Consider the following 20,019-nt stretch of genomic DNA (forward strand, 5'->3'; position numbering starts at 1 on the left):
GTTTTTCAGATTTTTTTTTTGTTCTGTCTATAATAATGGGACCACAATGAGTCTATGGGAAGCTGCGTAGACTAAGCCCCTGCAGGGCACAGTATGGTGCACGCCGCGAGCATGAGCCTTACTACAGAATTCAAATGAGAAATCAAAAACGTAAAGATGGGAAATACAGGCGGTCCCCTACTTAAGAACACTCGACTTACATACGACCCCTAGTTACAAACGGACCACTGGATATTTGTAATTTATTGTACTTTAGTCCTAGGCTACAATAATCAGCTGTAACAGTTATCACAGGCGTCTGTAATGAAGCTTTAGTGTTAATCCTGATTCTTATGACAACCCAACATTTTTAAAATCCAATTGTCACCGAGACCAAAAAAGTTCTGGCTGGGATTACAATGATAAAATATACAGTTCCGACTTACATACAAATTCAACTTAAGAACAAACCTACAGACCCTATCTTGTATGTAACCCAGGGACTGCCTGTACAAACTTTCGAAAGTAACACATACCTAGAATTAGAACCAAAATGGCTGTCCCATTAGCGACGGAATAAAGTGCTAACTATGCACAAGTGCTGAAGAAGAAATGGCAAGAGCCCCTTGGATGTGATGACCTTGCTCTGACCATCAGAGAGCCCTCATTAATTATAATACTCTTATGGATTCCATATCAGCAGATCGGCCAATTTAGCAGCCGCTTGCTCCTCTCCAGCTGCTTACTAAGTGGCACATGTCAATCTAAACACTTTTTAAACTGGACTTGTCAATATAACTTGGTGACCGCCGAGCGCAGCCCGAAGGCTTTTCTGAAGGGATGTGGAGTTATTTTAGGCAGAAGGCTTCAGAGATCTCCGGTCTGTTTTACCTGTGACAGTGACTGACATTTTAAGGCTACAAACTATTGATAAAATTCCGTATATAGAAGATGTGAATTATCCTGCTTATTTGGATTAATTTTCCCGACAACCTCTTATGACTGTTGATCAGGATTGAGTGACATCCATTGTTTTATGTACAGCCCCCACCCCACACGGTGAATTATTATTTCTATCTTCCACAACTTCCAATTACGAGCCGGCAATATTGTCTTCCTGTATTGTGTCTCGCTGAGCAGATTAGCATAGATTCCTTATACTGACAGCTGTGACCTTTTTTCCAAGAAAACACTTGTCAAAAAGTTAAAAGTCATTACCTGGCGGCTGAAGAAAAGGCGGTGTATCCACCTCTATTAATAACGGTTCCTCATGCTTCCCCTATTTTCTACACAAAATGTCAGTTTTTAAGATGTGCAAAAATATAATATAAAAAGTACTCATCAAATCAAAAAATTGCAACCAAATCTGAAAAAATAGATGCCATTGACAAATTTTACCTACTTTGGACCAGCCCAAGCAAAAGTTGGGAGTCAGACACTTGGAAAAGTTTTGCTCTCTGATATTTTGGAAAACAGTTATAGAAAGTGGTTTTGCAGATATTTCTCTGGGGTACATGATGGATAAATACACAGCAGGGATTTATCATACGCTAGGGCATGGTGTGCCAGAGTATGACTTGAGCCCCACTCCACAGCACCCGCTGGATTTATCAGAAGGCTCCGGACCCCTGATAAGTCCGGCGACCAGTGTGCGGTGGGGCAGTTATACGTCAGGCCCAGCATATATTCCCTGCACTGGTCCACTCCAACACAAGGCACGCCCCCCCAGGTGCAATTCCTGGCTGCACACCAGAAATCGTGTCTATTTCGGAGATTGTCTCTTGCATACAAGCCCTGATACATCTCCCCCATAGACTCCAGTGGCCTAGCTTAAATTTGTGGTTCAATAAACTTTATTGCAGGCGAGCGAAAAGCCTACAGGTCAGGCACATGTTCGGCTCGCAGCCCCATATTTAGTTATGACAAAGATTCATAGGCAAGTAGGTCTCAAGCTCAGCAAAGCAAACATGAACATATCTATAATTAACCAAACATCCAAAAGTGAAAAAATAAGGGGGGTAGGGAAGGGAGGGAGGGAAGAAAAGGGGGGGGGGGGGACATGGAATCAATCACTACACCTCAAGGTTGGGGGGTGCCCTATGTTGCTGGGTCAGCGAGACCCACTATTAAGTCACCTATATCCAAGAGAGTAGAGCGGGTGAGTTCCTGAACGTGTCCCATCTGTACCAGGTTTTATGAAAAACATCATATTGATTGTTATCTAATGCTCTCAATTCCTCCATACGTCTCAGCCTATCCATCTCTTCCACCCACAGTAATCTGGTAGGTGGAGAGGTGGATTTCCACAATCTAGGGATTACCAGTCTCATTGCCACTATACAGTTGCGTAGGAGACCTTTTTTGATGTCTCTAAGCCGCCCTGGGAGCATTGACAACAGAGCAATATCAGGAGAAATGCTCCCTATGGAGCCGTATAGCTGCTTGTAAAGATCCCAGATGGCATTCCAGACTGCTGCCACCACTCCACAGTCCCACCATACGTGAAGCATGGTACCCCTGTCCTTGTGACACCGCCAACAGATAGGAGAAGCCGAAGGGAACATGCTGTGTAGGCGAGTGGGGGTTCTATACCATCTGGTAAGGATTTTAAAATTAGTCTCCTGGATTTTGTTAGACACCGACATCTTATGAGTTAGGAGGAGGGACTTTTCCCATTGTTCTTTAGTGAAGGTTTTACCCAGCTCCTTTTCCCATGACCTCATATATGGCAATGGTAGGTCCTCCCCCTCACATCCCGACAACATCCCATAGGCTAGAGACACTCCATGAGGCGTCAGTTTGGCCGATCTGCAGATAGACTCAAAAGCCGTAGGTGTGGAGGTCAAGGTTCCCCCGGAAGTCAGAGCTTGAATAGCACTACGTAGTTGAAGATAATGTAGCCATACCCCAGGATAAGGTCTTCTATCTCCTAATATGTCTTTTAGGGGCCGTAACCCTGTTGTGGATAATATCTCTCCCAGAGTCTTATGACGACCATAGTCATTTAGTAAGAGAGGGCAGTTTTTTAAGGTTTCCGGTATTCCGGAGAGTCCCAAGGTCGGGGACAGAGGACCGGGGACATTAATAAGTTTAACCCTGATAGCAAATTTGCCCCAGACTTTCAAGATGTGTATCATTAGTGGTGAAATATTGTAGAAATCCCAGTCACTCCTAGGGGGAAGCCAAAACAAATCTGGGAGATGTCCATTATTAAGGAGGGAACACTCCAGGTCTACCCATAACTTCCCGCTGTTTCGACTTGTCAGGTCTAATACCACTTTACTTATGACCGCCCTATGCTACCGTGAGAAATCTGGGAGACCTGCCCCCCCCAGTTCTTTATGTCTTGTTAAAATACTGTGTTTTATCCGAGGGGGGGAGTCTCTCCAAACAAATTTAGTGGCTAGCTTCCGGAGGCGATCTAGGAAAGCGGCGCTTAGATCTAAGGGAACCGTCTGAAAAATGTATAGGATCTTGGGCAGGGAGTCCATCTTAAGCGTATTCATCCTACCAAACCAAGATAGGGAAAGAGAACCATGATTTGAGATCAGTTTCTATGTTCTTAAGCAGGGGAGCGTAATTCAAAGCGTAAATTTGGTTCAGATCTAATGGAATGTGCACTCCTAGATATTTAATATGCCCATTCGCCCATTTAAAGGGAAGGGAGGAGGACAAGGAGGAGACCAGAAGGTTCGGGATATTGATGTTCAAGATCTCAGATTTTTGGACATTAACCTTAAAATTGCTTACTCTACTGTAAGCCTCAAATTCCCGCAATATTAGGTAAACTTACCACCGGGTCCGAAACATAAATGAGTAAGTCATCAGCGAACAGTGAGAGCTTATACGGTTTTCCTTTGACCTCTAGGCCTCTTACGGACGGGTTATCGCGAAGTGCACATGCCAAAGATTCCATCACCAGGATATAGAGAAGGGGAGACAATGGACACCCCTGTCTCGTGCCGTTACAAATGGGAAAAGGCGAGGAAACCGACCCATTAACCCTGACACAAGCCGACGGATTTGTATAAAGAGTAGAGATGAGCGAGCACTAAAATGCTCGGGTGCTCGTTACTCGAGCCGAACATTTCCAGATGCTCTAGTGCTCGTTTCGAGTAACGAGCCCCATTGAAATCAATGGGAGACCCGAGCATTTTTCAGTAAAATTATAAACTTAACGAGCACAGTGAAAGAACACAGTGCAGAACAGATTGCAGATGTTCGGGAACATCTGCAATCTGTTCCGGAGACACGCGTGCAGAACGGTGTTCTCCGCAATAGTATTTGAAGAACAATATGTGTGAAGAACAACTTGCAGATGTTTGGAAACATCTGCAAGTTGTTCTTCACACATATTGTTCTTCAAATACTATTGCGGAGAACACCGTTCTGCACGCGTGTCTCCGGAACAGATTGCAGATGTTCCCGAACATCTGCAATCTGTTCTGCACTGTGTTCTTTCACTGTTTTCTTCAATTAAACAATTAAATTAAATGTTTTAATTGTATCTTTTTACTATTCTTCACTTTTTTTTTTAATTAAATGCTCGTTATCGAGCAGGGCAAATACTCGTCTGAGCAACGAGCCGGTCCGAGTATGCTAATACTCGACCGAGCATCAAGCTCGGACGAGTATACTCGCTCATCACTAATAAAGAGCCATAATTCTGTTCCTCGTCTTTGCTCCCAGACCCATCCTCGTGAGCGTGGCCTCCAGGAACCCCCAGTGTACCCTATCAAAAGCTTTTTCAGCATCCACCGTGAACAGACACAGAGGGGTTCCCGAGCGACGAGCCCACGAGATCAGGGTGAGCGTTTTTAGGGTATTGCCTCTTGCCTCACGACCCGGGACAAAGCCCACCTGTTCAGGGTGAATTAAGTTTGGTATAAATGGGGAAATGCGCGTGGCTAAAATCTTGGAATATATTTTGAGATCAATATTAATCAAGGAGATGGGCCTATAGTTTCCGCAGTGGTTGGGGTCCTTACCCGGTTTAGGGATAACTGAAATGTGGGCTCTAAGAGATTGTGGGTCGAAGGGACTGTCTATGTCTATAGAATTGAAAAAATCTGCCAGAGGTGTAGCTAGGGCTTCCCCAAAGACTCTATAAAATCTAGGCGTGAAGCCATCTGGCCCCGGGCTTTTGCCCACTTTCAGTTACCTAGCTTAAACGAATGCACTATTTATTGCACTTGTTGCCAAAAAGGGTAAAAAAAAGACAGATTATGGGCTTTCTATGGGCTTTCTGGGCTTTCAGTTGCAATGTGTTCAGACTACCAAATCATAGGGGGTATATCATAGTCTGAAGAGCTTGTTTCTGGTGGTGAAGCAAACACTAAACTGGTCTAGGCTCTAGACTCAACATACTTTAAAAATTCCAATTATATTTTCAGGCAAGAGACATGTCCAGTTATGGGGTTCTATATGAATTTACAAGACCAAAAAAAAGAACATTTTTGCATATTTTAAAAAAGTATCTGACTCCATAAAAAAAACCAACATCTTTTAAATTAGTTTTGCGTGGTCTTATATGGCTTATATTAGCGTGCATTCTACAATAATAGACTCGACCCAATACATTGTAATAAACTGGACTTAAATCAATGTAGGGTTCTAGATACATCCATGTTTGGTTCTGAGCTGTGAATTTAGCTATAGTTGTGCTACTACATGAACACGTGTGAAGGGGATTGTCATGTACTAAATTATTCTTGTAACAACAAGTCTGTAATATTGATCTCCTGGACTCTGGACTGACTGGATTAATTGACCTATTTGTCTCCTGCCCATTCTGTTACCAAAATCAATGTCAGATTTTCCAAATTAAGATCACATAGAAAATGGAAGAGTATAATAAAATTACCACTTTTAGTAATGTACTGTAGGTAATGAGGCCTCTCCAAGGCAAATCAATCAAGTGGAACGACAATGATGGTCAACGATAAAAAGAACAGCTTGGTATTCACTTCAACATTGAGGATTTTACATCTATGTATTACATGTGGAATATTCTGACTGGGACACAATGTGAAAGGGAACAGTTCATTGTATTAATGTTTAAGCCCTCGAGGTACAAAGTTTAGCAGAGGGAAAGGGAAGGCAGTTACAAGGTTTTAGCTTTTTACTTTATGCAGGTATCATACTATAGAGCAGGGAAATCTTAGCAGACTATACACACTGGGGCTTAATTACTAGCGGTCGCGGCAAACAGGGGGTGCACTCTGTTGGAGCAGTGCAGGGAGCACCCGATTCATGAAGAACGGGCACCATAAATCATGAATCCTGTGCCCCCTGCACACTACACAGGCAAACTGCATTTAGTACACTTTGCAGTGTTTTTAGCAAATGTGTCCCCATGTCTTATCTGAGGGAAACATGTTATAGAGCAGGGAAGGAACTGACATTGGAGAAATGGAAATAGGTCAAACCAAAGTGATCAACATGTTTAAAGGGATCAGGAACCGAAACAACAAAAATACCATTAAGTGTTTTTTTTTTGGATAATATACAAACCATAATTACTGTAAGAAAACATAATAAAAAGTTGACAAAAACATACTTATAAGTTCACTGGATATCAAATCTTAAAGGTCGCCTCCACCAATATGAGATTTTATTATTAAGAAGATTAGTCAAACTATGATTTTTCATAGACCCTAGTGTTAGGGTTTGGTAACACAGAAGACAGGGGATAGTGTGCCCCAACCTCTGTCCCTTCCTATATCCCACCCATGCTAAACCGTGGGGCGACTACTTGAAGACTCGGAATACACTAGATAAGTGCGGGAAGGGAACAACACAAACAGACTGACAAACATAAAACACAAAAGAATGGTAAACTAGCCGGAGTCACAACGAGAGGGTACATCAATAGCAAAATCAGTAAGCAAAAGGGTCAACGTCAAAAACTAGCCAAGATCAAAACAATTGAGAACACAGAGCAAGTCTAACCTATAGCAAGGAGCAAGCGATGAAAGGGAATTCAAACACTGGCACAGGTGACTAGTGAAGCTGAAATTTATGCAGCCAGGACCCCACCTCCAGAACCTGATAGGAGCTGGACAACTTCTGGGAATCAACCCCTCATGATGCAGAATAACCAAGCACAATTGCAGACACCATGTAGAGGTACCACAACTGTCAGCAGTCCAGAACACAGCCCTTAAACAGTGCAAGGTCTTAGCAGCCGCTGCCCGGAGCGCACGCCAGAGACCGCTGGTAGCGGACGAGAGGTGGAGTTTGCGCAGAGAAGCATCGGAGGTCCCCCCTGCGAACCTGACACCTAGATATTATGAAGCAGTTAATTGTTGGGGCCTCTACCTACCAACAAACACTCTAGCTGGATTGTGGTTGTGCCACATCAGTCTCTATAGTAGTGAAGGGCTTGTGGGGCATTTGGATAAGAATGTCAGCTATACTATGGACTGATGTGGGTCAATACAACCGGTCCACAGAGATATGCGGGGCTGTGCAAATAACAGGAAAAATACTCATTTGTATATAAAAACAAGGAATTGTATGTATTGAGATGGAAATTAGCCATACAGTGGATGCTCCGGGATGTGCAACGCTGGTGGTTTCTAAGCAGCTTCTATGGAATTTTTAAAAAGTAAAAGAAATTTTCACAGAAGATGATGCACAATAAACATTTTGGCAGGACAAGTCTGTCAAGCTGTCATTCACTGTACAATGTACAATGTGTACAGCTCACTGGACACAAAGATCCCAAAGCAGAAGAAGGATCAGTCTCTTTTTAAGCTCCAAAACACGTAACCTTTTATATAGAACAATGTGTTATTCAAAATGGTCACTAACTTTGCATATACAGCATAAAGCAATTGTACAAAACAACATAAGAAACTTAACAATCAAATAACATGTCAGAAAAAAAGGTGTCCCTGTCAACGCTTACGTCTCTTTTGTTCCCTCCGTTGCTGATAAAATGAATTCCTCTCCGAAATCTCTGCTGAATTCTGACTTTCTGGCATGATGTACAGTGAGTCACTGAGGTATCAGATAAAATGGAAGTTCTGAGGGAAGGGGTAAGGGTGAGGCATCTATTTATTATATATTTTCTAAACCAAAAAAATCAGACACAATGGGATTGGTCAGATCTGTCCACGGAGAAAAGTAATACTAATTATGTATCATCATGAGAAATTTAGGCAAGGTTTCCACAGAATTTCATTTGATAAGAAAAGTAGAGGCGTACCTGCTGTATTCGCCACATTTTCGGCGGTCACATTCTGGACGCTGGAGCGCAACTGGAAAACAACCGCTGATCCTGTGACACTGCAAGGATTCCGAAGGAAAACAAAAGTGAGTAAATTTGATGATATCTAGAAATTCATAAATAGACATTATTTTCCTACTTTTTATTAATGATACAGTTTATGTTTTTGACACCAAATTGAATGATATACTGGGGAATCACTGACACTTATCCAAAATAATGAAATAAACAGAATAATTCAAAAGAATGTATGAACACACACACCTATGTTACTATGGCAACAAAACTGGGTTTAGAATTTGTCATGATGGCTGTAGCCGCACAAAATCAGATATTCACAGGAGAAGGAGGTCTGTGTGGTGTGATGAGGAGAAATCAAAAGAGATTGAAAGAAAGGCAGTGTGATCACAAACTAAACCACAAAACGGCACATCAAGTGAGACGGCATTGTAAAGAATGGCGCTGGCAAGATATACTTTGATTTAAATTAATAGAGAATGCTGTGAAAGATTTTAAGTTCAAAAGAAGGCGCTGAGTGTATGGATTATTTAAAGAACATTTTATTCCATGCCACGCATCCCAGAATGAGAAGATTTGCAGGAGCCAAGATCCTGACCCATTGCAAACAGGACCGAGAATGAAATATTTAAAGCCTTAAAGCCTATTCACAAGTAGCACTGTCAGATCGGGAAGGATTCCATGAATCCGTAATGACAATTTTCTCAGGAAGGGGAAATAATATGTTGTTCCTCATTGCTAAAATGGATTGATCATACATAAAAAATTTGATCAATCTCCCAAATAGGTATGGAAGGCTATCCTTCTATTCAAAATATACAGACAGAAGTCTTGAGGAGGACATTTCACCATCTCCACATTCCAACAACTTTAATTCTTTGAATCTTATAGTAATTGATACTCCATTGATATTGTCACAGTCGATTTTGTCGATATTCTCAGTGGTTCCATACATTATCTGCCACCATCATTACACTGCTCGAAATATTTGTATGAGAAACCATACCTCAGCAAAATACCAATTTTTATGCAAGACTGGCCAAACCTTCACCCAGTGATCTTCTCCAGTAAGAAGACGAGACATTTGAAAGGTCTATATTAAGGTGCTGAGTAGATGTGATGAATGACCAGCACAGTTTGGGACACAACACCCATGACCTACAGCGCAAGGCGCCTGTGTTGATATTTGGATGTGCACTATACTTGTATATTATATTTGGGCACCCACGGTAACTCGGGGTAAGAATAGGATCGGGAGTCATTGGGAGAACATTCTTGTACAGGTAGTCCCCGGGTTACGTATAAGATAGGGTCTGTAGGTTTGTTCTTAAGTTGAATTTGTATGTAAGTCAGAACTGTATATTTTATCATTGTAATCCCAGCCAGAACTTTTTTGGTCTCTGTGACAATTGGATTTTAAAAATGTTGGGTTGTCATAAGATTAACAATAAATCTTAATTATAGACACCGGTGATAACTGTTACAGTTGTTTATTGTAGCCTAGGACTAAAGTACAATAAATTACTAATATCCAGTGATCCGTTTGTAACTAGGGGTCGTATGTAAGTCGAGTGTTCTTAAGTAGGGGACCGCCTGTATATATATACAGTACAGACCAAAAGTTTGGACATTCAAAGAGTTTTCTGTATTTTCATGACTATAAAAATTGTAAATTCACATTGAAGGCATCAAAACTATGAATTAACACATGTGGAATTATATACTTAACAAAAAAGTGTGACAACTGAAAATATTCAAAGTAGTCACCTTTTGCTTTGATTACTACTTTGCATACTCTTGGCATGCTCTGGATGAACTTCAAGAGGTAGTCACCTGAAATGGTCTTCCAACAGTCTCAGGAGAGTTCCCACAGATGATTAGCACTTGTTGGCCCTTTTGCCTTCACTCTGTGGTCAAGTTCACCCCAAGCCATCTCGATTGGGTGCTGATGCACTGATGACAATGGAAAAATACTGTTGGCTTATTCCTGAGACTGTGGAATCCAGAACAGAATAGACCATGTCCTATTTTTTTAACGTTTTTGCAGTACAGTCTTTCAATGGGAGTGCAAATAAACGGCCTACATGAGGTGTTGTTCACTGCATGCGGCCCGTTTCAGTGGAGGGTTGTCCACTTGTTGTTTCTCTGCCAGAAAACTGGTGGTGAAGCCATAATGAATCTCCCCCACTCTGTCAGTATTGTTACTCATACTGTCATGGTCTCAGGTACTAATAGAAGAACAGCATTATTTGATTTTATTGAAAATTTCTTGGGTACTTGACAGACCCTAATATACAGTAGAGAATGTATTTATAGTCCAATGTTTAAATGTCAAACATTTGAATTGTTTGGAGGTTACACTTCGGAATGGTACGTAAAAAGGACCCACTTTTGAGGTCACGCGCTATATACCTATTATTAGGACGCAATGTTCTGCAGTACACCGCGAGCCGCTTTGGCATGCTGGCTGCACAACAGGACCTAATATTAATATAAAATGCCAGTCTCTGCTTGGAAAACAGAATCGCTCTGCTACAACTTGTTATTTTCTCGGCAAGTGGCACAGTCGTTCTAGAATGTTACATAAAGGAAAGTGAAATGTCTATTTATAGCCTTATAATGAGCACACAATGACTTTAGAACTCAAAATCTCGCACTTCAAACAATTGTGATCACAAATATACATCAATTTCAGAAGTTTTCTGTTAATAGGCAAATGAAGTTTGTTTGTTTTTTGGACCTTTTTGTTCCTTTAGAACAGCTCTAGCCAACACTGTAACATATGCTTATACTGTTATATTACCACGTTTCACTAGAATAATGTTCTGGAAGGATTTAGTATGTTATGAAATATACAGTCCATAAAACATGCAGTTACTTACCAACCAGTCTGAATTATAGTATCCCTAAAGGGGTTTTCCCACAAACACTTTGGTACCTTGGTCACCTTTTGGGCCGATTGTTTAAGGGGTTGTCCCACGACAAAAAGTTAGGCCCTATCCACGGGATATGGACTAACTTACTGGTCAGTGGGGGTCTCAGTGGTGAGACCCTCACAGATCACGAAAACGAGGGGTCCGTTGGACTAATGGAGCAGACGGCCGCGCATGACCGTTCTGCTTCATTAATCTCTATGGACCTGATGGAGATCAGCGCTCGGCAATTTCCATCAGCTCCATAGAGATTAATTCAGCAGAACGGTCATGCGCGGCCGTCTTCTCCATCAGTCTGACGGAGCGACAAGGGGTCTAATGGAGGTACTGGGATCCCATCGGACCCCTCAATTTTGTGATCTGTGGGGGGGTCTCCGCACTGAGACCTCCACTGATCAGCAAGTTAGGCCCTATCCTGTGGATAGGGCCTAACTTTTCTTTGTGGGATAAAACCCCTTTAACAATAGGCCCAAAAGGTGACCAAGTGTGACCAAGTGTAAAGGTGGAAACAGAAACCTCTTCACTAAGGTACCTATTACATACTTCAACTTGCCTTTAAAAGAGGATTTCAAAGCAGCCATATGGATTAAAGGGGTTGGCCACTTTACCTCATGTTTTATGTAATGTGTGTGTAAGTCTTTAGAAATGTCTTTACTTCATCAGCCAGACATTCCCGTCCATAAAATGCGACCTATAACTGTCAATGACCTATCTCCCTTCTAGGACCGTATGATGGAAACCTGGACCCCATTTGATCAGCTGTTTCCCAAATTCAAAAACCAAAACCAGAATCCCCTTTAAGATTTTAGTTGGCAACTTCCTTCAAAAATATAAGCTGATCACTAGGGCTGCTAAATCCAGACCTCTATTGGTCAACTGATTGGTGGGTAAGCTCCACTTTTCAAATAATTATCCCTTTAAATGACTACATTTCAACCCCACAGCAGTCTCACCAGATTTTACTCCATTGAAGAAATAATCAGAAACCAAATCTTTATCTGCAGTTCCGATTTCCAACTATGTCATTGTATGTTTTGTAGTCCACAGGACATGAAGCCTGATACAATCTGAAAGATGAGATTCTTATCTTTACTATAAAACCAAAATACCAAACTTCTAGACTTGACTCATTTCAGGCAAAAAATGACTCTTCTCTATTCATTTTCACACAAATTTGGAGGAGATTTTTTTTTATAAGTAAACAGGTGAAATTTGACATAAAAAGGGAATTGTACACATTTCAAACCCTACCTGAGGGGGCTATTATATTAATGGGGTAAAATCTGGTGACAGGTTCCCTTTATAATGTAATATGTGAGCGTGCTAAACTAGATAAAAGGATCATCTAATGGATGCAGGTAACTGCTTCTTATGTGAAATAACCAATGGTACTTTATAAATCAGTTGATTATTTAATTGGGGTTACCCACTGAAAAATCAAAAATATGAAAAATATAACCTTTTCTGACAAGCCCCACGACCATGCCATAAAAGTTGTAAAAAGTATATATAAAAACACAAATGAAGCCATAATTGTGGTGAACTTGTATTCTACCGCATGACAATTAATTAGCCGGCTTTATGCCATATCTCTATCACTTAGGAAATGCAGCACTGTTGTAGTTTATTAAAAATTAAAATCCTCCAAACAGTGCGGTTCGTTATCAGCAAAGGGCAGCCGGGTTCAAGCTCTAATTGTTCTATGTTTAAATTGCTTACATTCCGGTGTCATCTCTGTAAATTGTGATAGCTTGCCAAGAACAGTAAGTAAAGCTCCTATTAGACATTGATATACATACAAGGTGGGGTATCATGGAGTTCAAATATGTATCTAAAAAAACAGAAGTGTTTACACTTGGCTAACTATGTCAAGCGCGGTATCTGTGGCATTCAAGGGTGGGGATCCAAGGGTCCAGAGCAGGCATGGGTAGGGGATGCTTATTATTTTGCTTAAGGGCAGCACGGTGGCTCAGTGGTTAGCACTACAGCCTTGCAGCACTGGGGTTCAGGTTAACATCTGAAAGAGTTAGGGTGGGTTTCCTCCAGTTTTCTCCCACACTCCAAAACATATAAGATCCATACAAAATTTCTTCTGCGCAGTAATACTCTTAGCTACTGATTGAGAGGGACCAACCTCTTGGCACCTACCGCTCCAGAAAACGCTTGGACCAAGATGTGGGCAACTTTTTTAGATAAACGATGGTTCAACTTTATCGACCCCTCCTTAACAAACAGATCTTAATGACTTAATAGAATCCATCTGGATGTGTTAAAAGACATCTACCACCAGGATCATGAGGAGCAGGACTATAAACCAAGCACACTTACATGCAGGTACTTGCCCTCTCTGGCAGGATCTGCTCTTTTTACGCTTCTTTTGCCTTTGGTTTTAAAAAAAGAAGACTTTAAAATGAGAGGCTCCAGGCACCATTAACACCTATGTAGCCCAGAGCCCCTCTGGTGCATTTGCATAATTTTAAAAGCCTTTTTTTGTGAAAACCAAGGCATAAGAAGCTAAGAGAAGAGCAAATCCTGCATACCTGCATGTAAGTGTGCTTGGTTTACATTCCTTCATACTGGTGGTAGGTGGTAGACTGGTGGGTCCACCCAGTTTCTGTCATGCTTTAGGACTATATTTTTGAGCCAATTAAAAGGCTATTCTACCAAACGCCCTAGTGAAAATTAGGAGCTACCATAAAAAAATCTGTTTTGCGCACACCATATGTGTCTTATCTCCATTAAACCTGCGTGCTGCACATCACAAATTATGAAAGGAGCTTGGATTTAGGGATTGCGTTGTATTGGGCTGCTACAGTGGTTCATAAAGCTTCTTCTGCCCTTCCATATGGTTACAATTTTTTACCAAGCAAAAGAAAATCACAGTGTCCTCTATCAGACTAGAAATGTAAAGATGATTCCCGCTTCTCAATGTCTCCAATATCCACATCAGCCATATAGTTGTCTTCAAAGGGTCGGTGGTACTTCTAAAACTGTATAAATGTATCATGCTCCTCTCAACTAAGTTAGGCACCATCCTTTCTTCTAAACAACCTACCAGTATGTTTTTGGAGTGTGGGAGGAAACTGGAGTACCCAGAGGAAACCCATGCAAACACGGAGTGAACATACAAACTCTTTGCAGATGTTGACTTGGGTTGTACTCGAACCCAGGACTCCAGCGCTGCAAGGCAGAAGTGCTTCCCACTCAGTCACAGTGCTGCCCTATAGCTGACATTTAAGGACAGAATGTCATTTGCCAGGGCAAATACTGGGCACACACATTCCCATGAAGATCCGGCCATGACTGTTGCATGTAAAATGCAGACCATGTGGGCCACATAAAATGAGGTGGGAAGGGTACATTCGGACCATGGTCTTGTGTTTGACATGCGTGTTCTAGGAAAATATCTGTGTTCAGTGTCTACATATTAGCAGCCTTAAAGGAAATCTACCATTTTCTTATATGTATTATAAAGCAAACTGTAGCTACACTGATGTAGAAACAAATCTTGTTTAATCCCTGAACCAAGTGCTTTTACTGAAAAAACAATTATAAAATAATGATAATGAGGCTCTGGCGCTCCTCTGGCTGCTCCGGCGCTTCTCCCCTTACCATAATTATGATCTGCTCCAGCCTTGTCCTGCTCAGCATAAGCCAAGAATACGTCATCACTATGTTATCCCTGACAGGCAGAAGTAATCAATCGCTGCACCATCCCCCTAGCTGCTGTGTATGAGTCATCCAGCTCAGGCTGATTAGTTCTGTCTGGACAGTTCAGGCAGCTCTTTTATAGGTGGAAGACATTCAGCACCCAACTTTCCCAAGGTCCTGAATTTTATAATTGTTTTTTGAGCAAAACCACTTGGTTCAGGGATTAAACAAGATATGTTTCTGCATCAGTGTATCTACAGCATTCTCAATGTATGTTCACAATGCATAAAACAAATGGTAGATTTCCTTTAAGAGTCCACAAAATAGATGAAAAGTGTTTAACAATCTCTAGTTGTCCTACCACATGTGCACTCTTATTCCAGTCAATTTGGCACATTTGTCAATCTTATCAAGGATTTTGGTAAGGCTGTAGACCCTTTTATGACTAATAGTAGTATGGTCAAATAAAAGAGTCATGGTTTCTTGGGAAAAGGGCAGTGCACCCAAAATGTTTGCACATTTTTCAGGTGTAAACTAAACCCACTAAGAGAAAAAGTCCCATAAATTAGCAAATTTGAATGGAGCACATGACCAGCACTCCAGAGGAACAGAGGACCTCAGTCAGGGCCGATTCTAGCAATTGTGCTGCCTGAGGCGAAAATTAAAATGCTGCCCCCCCCCCCCTCGCTAACACCTACACCAATCATAAGAAATCCTAACCAAAATAAATAACTATATATCCCTAAGAATAACTAATGAGACAACTAATGTAACTTTTAGATGGGTGTAATATGTGTGCTTTATATTAGCAGTATGATTACTGAACCTCCTATAGTTCATAGGAACTTGAGTTAGACCACCATAACATGGGTAGAAATAGGGGAGGGACGGGGTAAAATAAAAAAATTACTCATTAATATGAATGTTACATGTTCTGTGCAACTGTTTGGACAAGTACTGGAGGGCAGGTGTGAATATGTGATAAAATCAGGCAAAGATCATCCTTTTACACCTTTCGGCGACCTTCACATGAACGTGCGCAGGTCTTGGGACACATAAAAGTGATGAGTGCAGATGACAAAACAATAGACGGCCCGGGCATCTGCTCATAATCGGCCAATGGAAACCATAGCTGTATTGAGCCCTTGAAAAAGTTATGGAAACCTGCCGGAAAGAAACATCACTGCTCCTCCATATATACAAGAAAAATAAATAGAACATAAACGGTCAATAATTTATGTCCCCATAGTGTAGAAGTTTATATTGACCACTGATACACTGAGGCACATTTACTAAGAACAGTGCAGGGTGTACTATGTGCAGTTACCTGTCTATAGTGCAGGATTTCTGATGCTCGTTCTTCATGAATCTGGCGCTCCCTGCTCCGCCCTGACAGAGTGCACCACTTTTTTTGGTGCACCTATAATATGAGGCGTGCGACACAATTCTGTCTGACTTTGCATGATAAATGTGACAGTCTGAATGAGCACTGGAACGCCCCTTTCAATGACGAAGTGTTTTTCGCATGAAGAAGAGTGCAGCCGCGACACAAAAGAGTTGCGTGCAACAGAAATGTGGCGCAGACACTTCTTATGCACCTTTGCAAGCAGTTTCCACCTAAAGGAAAGCTCAAAGTCCGACAGGAAACTGACGCAAAGCCCTTAGTAAATGTGCCCCAGGGTTTTATTTATTTCTTTTAATGCAGCTACACAACACTTTCAGCACTGCTACATCTCAGCATGTGAATGTGTATAGTGCATATGGAATTAGGGCAGACAGTCTGTTTAAAACCATGAAAAAACATGTCTGCCAGTACACCAGGGAGGGGGAGAAATATATGTATGCTGGGGACCTGCATGTTATGGACAGTTTAATCCTCTAGTCCTCACATACCTTCCAGCATCTAGTTTGCTGTCTCCAGGGCCAGTCATCTGCTTGTTCAGCAAGAGGGTAAGGACTTCGGGGGAGGAGGCAAACAATGTAGTGAGGCAGGAACGGATGATCTCTCACTGTCCTGCACGGAACTCCCACATACTGTATCAGCTTCTCCTGCTCTAGGTTTGGCAGGGAAGAGATTGATCTTCTTAGCATTGTCACCTCTGTGGTGACGCTCCCCTACTCTCCAGCAATGACTTCTTCTTGTGAGGCGGCAGCACTGGCTCCAGAAGTGCAGGCTGTGGGTCCCTGAGGTTACTGTGCTCTGCAATGCCGCCCCCTACAGGAAGCTGCCATCTGCCGCCTGACGCAAGATTTTCATCTTGCCTCATGGCAGATGCGGCCCTGACCTCAGTGATCAGGCACATATCAACTATAATGGGGTCATTTACTAAGGGCCCGATTCGCGGTTTCCCGACGTGTTACCCGAATATTTCCGATTTGCGCCGATTTTCCCTGTATTGCCCCGGGATTTTGGCGCACGTGATCGGATTGTGGCGCATCGGCGCTGGCATGCACGCGTCGGAAATCGGGGGGCGTGGCCGAGCGAAAACCCGACGGATTCGGAAAAACCGCCGCATTTAAAAAAAAGAAATGTGTCGCTTGGGACACGCTTACCTTCACTTGGTCCGGCCCGGTGAACTCCAGTGCGTTCAGATGCTTTTCAGCGCAGCAGCGCCACCTGGTGGACGGCGGAGGAACTACCTTGATGAATCCTGGCCGGACCCGAATCCAGCGCAGAGAACGCGCCGCTGGATCGCGAACGGACCGGGTAAGTAAATCTGCCCCAATGTGTCCTTCCTGTTGACACAATCACAAAGGTGAAAGTTAAATTCACTTTGCTAAATCTACCACTCCAATTTCAATTTTGATAAGTTTATGCCCCCCATTATATAGTGACAGTTACAATTATCATCTATTTATGGCTCTATCTTATAGCAGAACCTCATGTGCAGCTTTTCTAATATTAGTTTATCATACCGTAATCAAAATATATCAGGATAGAAACCGATCAAACCTATATCCGAGGCTCATGATCAATATCCCATCTCCGGTCCAGCGCCTGGAACGTTTATTTCCTTTTCAGCTTTAACAATGAGCTTTTTACAATAGGAGTAAATTATGTATTCATTCTCCATGCCTTAAATGATCCCTGGTGAGCAATGTTTTCATTACACTATGTGAAGACGTATTTGTTAGGTTGATTATACCCTCTAGTGGAAAAAGGAAGTCTAGAATCTTATCTGTCAATGTGCACATCTGTTCGTCTACCAGTATAAAAGTTTACACAGAAATCTGATATTCATCAGCTCAATACTGAAGTATTGCTCAAGTATTGACCCTCTTTACAACAATGAATCCCAAAGGACAATACAAAGTTTTCTCCTTACAGATTTATCACTATAAATTATAGCATCGCACTTTCTGAGGTCCTAGTACCGGGAAAAAAAAAGGGGTCATGGCAGATAGAGGCCTTAACCCCTAAAGGACAGGGGATTTTTCGTTCATTTTTTGCTCTCTGCCTTCAAAAATTCATAACTATTTCAATTTTCCAAGTACAGAGCTGTGTGAGGGCTTACTTTCTGTCTGTGTATGAATTTCAATTCTCAGTGACTTTACCGTATATACTTGAGTATAAGCTGAAACCCCTAATTTTACCACCAAAAACTAGGAAAACCTATTGACTCGAGTATAAGCCGAGGGTGGGAAATGCATTGGTCCCAGACCCCCCCAGTATATAGCCAGCCTGCCCCCAGTAGTATACAGCCAGCCCCCTGTAGTATACAGCCTTCCCGCAGTATACAGCCAGCCAGCCGCCAGTAGTATATAACCAGCCAGCCCCCTGTAGTATACAGCCAGCCAGCCCCTAGTAGTATATAGCCAGGCAGCCCCCAGTAGTATATAGCCAGACAGCCCCCAGTAGTATACAGCCATCCAGCCCCCAGTAGTATACAGCCAGCCCCCAGTAGTATACAGCCAGCCCCATGTAGTATACAGCCAGCCAGCCCCATGTAGTATACAGCCAGCCGCAATATAGTGTACAGCCAGCCAGCCCCATGTAGTATACAGCCAGCCAGCTCAATGTAGTATACAGCCAGCCCCATGTAGTATACAGCCAGCCAGCCCCCAGTAGTATACAGCCAGCCAGCCCCCATGTAGTATACAGCCAGCCAGCCCCCAGTAGTATACATCGTACTAGCCCCCATGTAGTATATAGCGTGGCACCCCCCAATAGTATACAGTTAGCCAGCCCCCAGTAGTATACATCCAGCCAACCCCCATGTAGTATACAGCCAGCCCCCATTAGCATAGAGCCTGCCAGCCCCCAGTAGTATGCAGCCAGCCCCATGTAGTATACAGCTAGCGCCCATGAAGTATACAGCCCCATGTAGTAATCAGCAAGCCAGCCCCATGTAGTATACAGCCAGCCCCATGTAGTATACAGCAAGCCAGCCCCATGTAGTATACAGCCAGTCGGCCCCCCATAGTATACAGCCAGCCAACCCCCATGTAGTATACAGTCAGCAAGCCCCATGTAGTATACAGCCAGCCAGCCCCCATGTAGTATACAGCCAGCCAGCCCCCATGTAGTATACAGCCAGCCAGCCCCCATGTAGTATACAGCCAGCCTGCCCTCAGTAGTATACAGCCAGCCAGCCCCATGTAGTATACAGCCAGCCAGCCCCATATAGTATACAGCCAGCGCCCATGTAGTATACAGCCAGCCCCATGTAGGAAACAGCAAGCCAGCCCCATGTAGTATTCAGCCAGCCCCATGTAGTATACAGCAAGCCAGCCCCATGTAGTATACAGCAAGCCAGCCCCATTTAGTATACAGCCAGCCCCATTTAGTATACAGCCAGCCCCATGTAGTATACAGCCAGCCAGCCCCATGTAGTATACAGCCAGCTGCCCCCAGTAGTATACAGCCAACCCCCAAGTAGTATAGAGCCAGACAGCCCCCAGTAGTATACAGCCAGCCCCCAGTAGTATACAGGCAGCCCCCAATAGAATACAGCCAGCCCCATGTTGTATACAGCCAGCCCCATGTAGTATACAACCAGCCCTATGTAGTATACAGCCAGCCCCCATGAAGTATACAGCCAGCCAGCCCCATGTAGTATACAGCCAGCCCCATGTAGTATACAGCCTGCCAGCCCCCATGTAGTATACAGTCAGCAAGCCCCCATGTAGTATACAGCCAGCCAGCCCCAGTAGTATACAGCCAGCCAGCCCCCATGTAGTATACAGCCAGCCTGCCCCAGTAGT

At 42.9% G+C, this 20,019-nt stretch overlaps 1 protein-coding gene across 1 annotated transcript in view; it reads right to left on the reverse strand.

Moving 5' to 3' along the window:
* The window catches only part of PTPRN2 (protein tyrosine phosphatase receptor type N2), a 644,507-nt gene that overhangs the window by 391,549 nt on the left and 232,939 nt on the right, over positions 1-20,019 (reverse strand). The window contains exon 11 of the mRNA XM_072153967.1: positions 8,192-8,271. Within this exon, the coding sequence (XP_072010068.1) occupies positions 8,192-8,271 (80 nt within the window). The remainder of the gene's footprint in view (positions 1-8,191; positions 8,272-20,019) is intronic.

The sequence above is a fragment of the Engystomops pustulosus genome, chromosome 5 (genome assembly GCF_040894005.1).
Source record: "Engystomops pustulosus chromosome 5, aEngPut4.maternal, whole genome shotgun sequence".
Classification (NCBI taxonomy): Eukaryota; Metazoa; Chordata; class Amphibia; order Anura; family Leptodactylidae; genus Engystomops; species Engystomops pustulosus.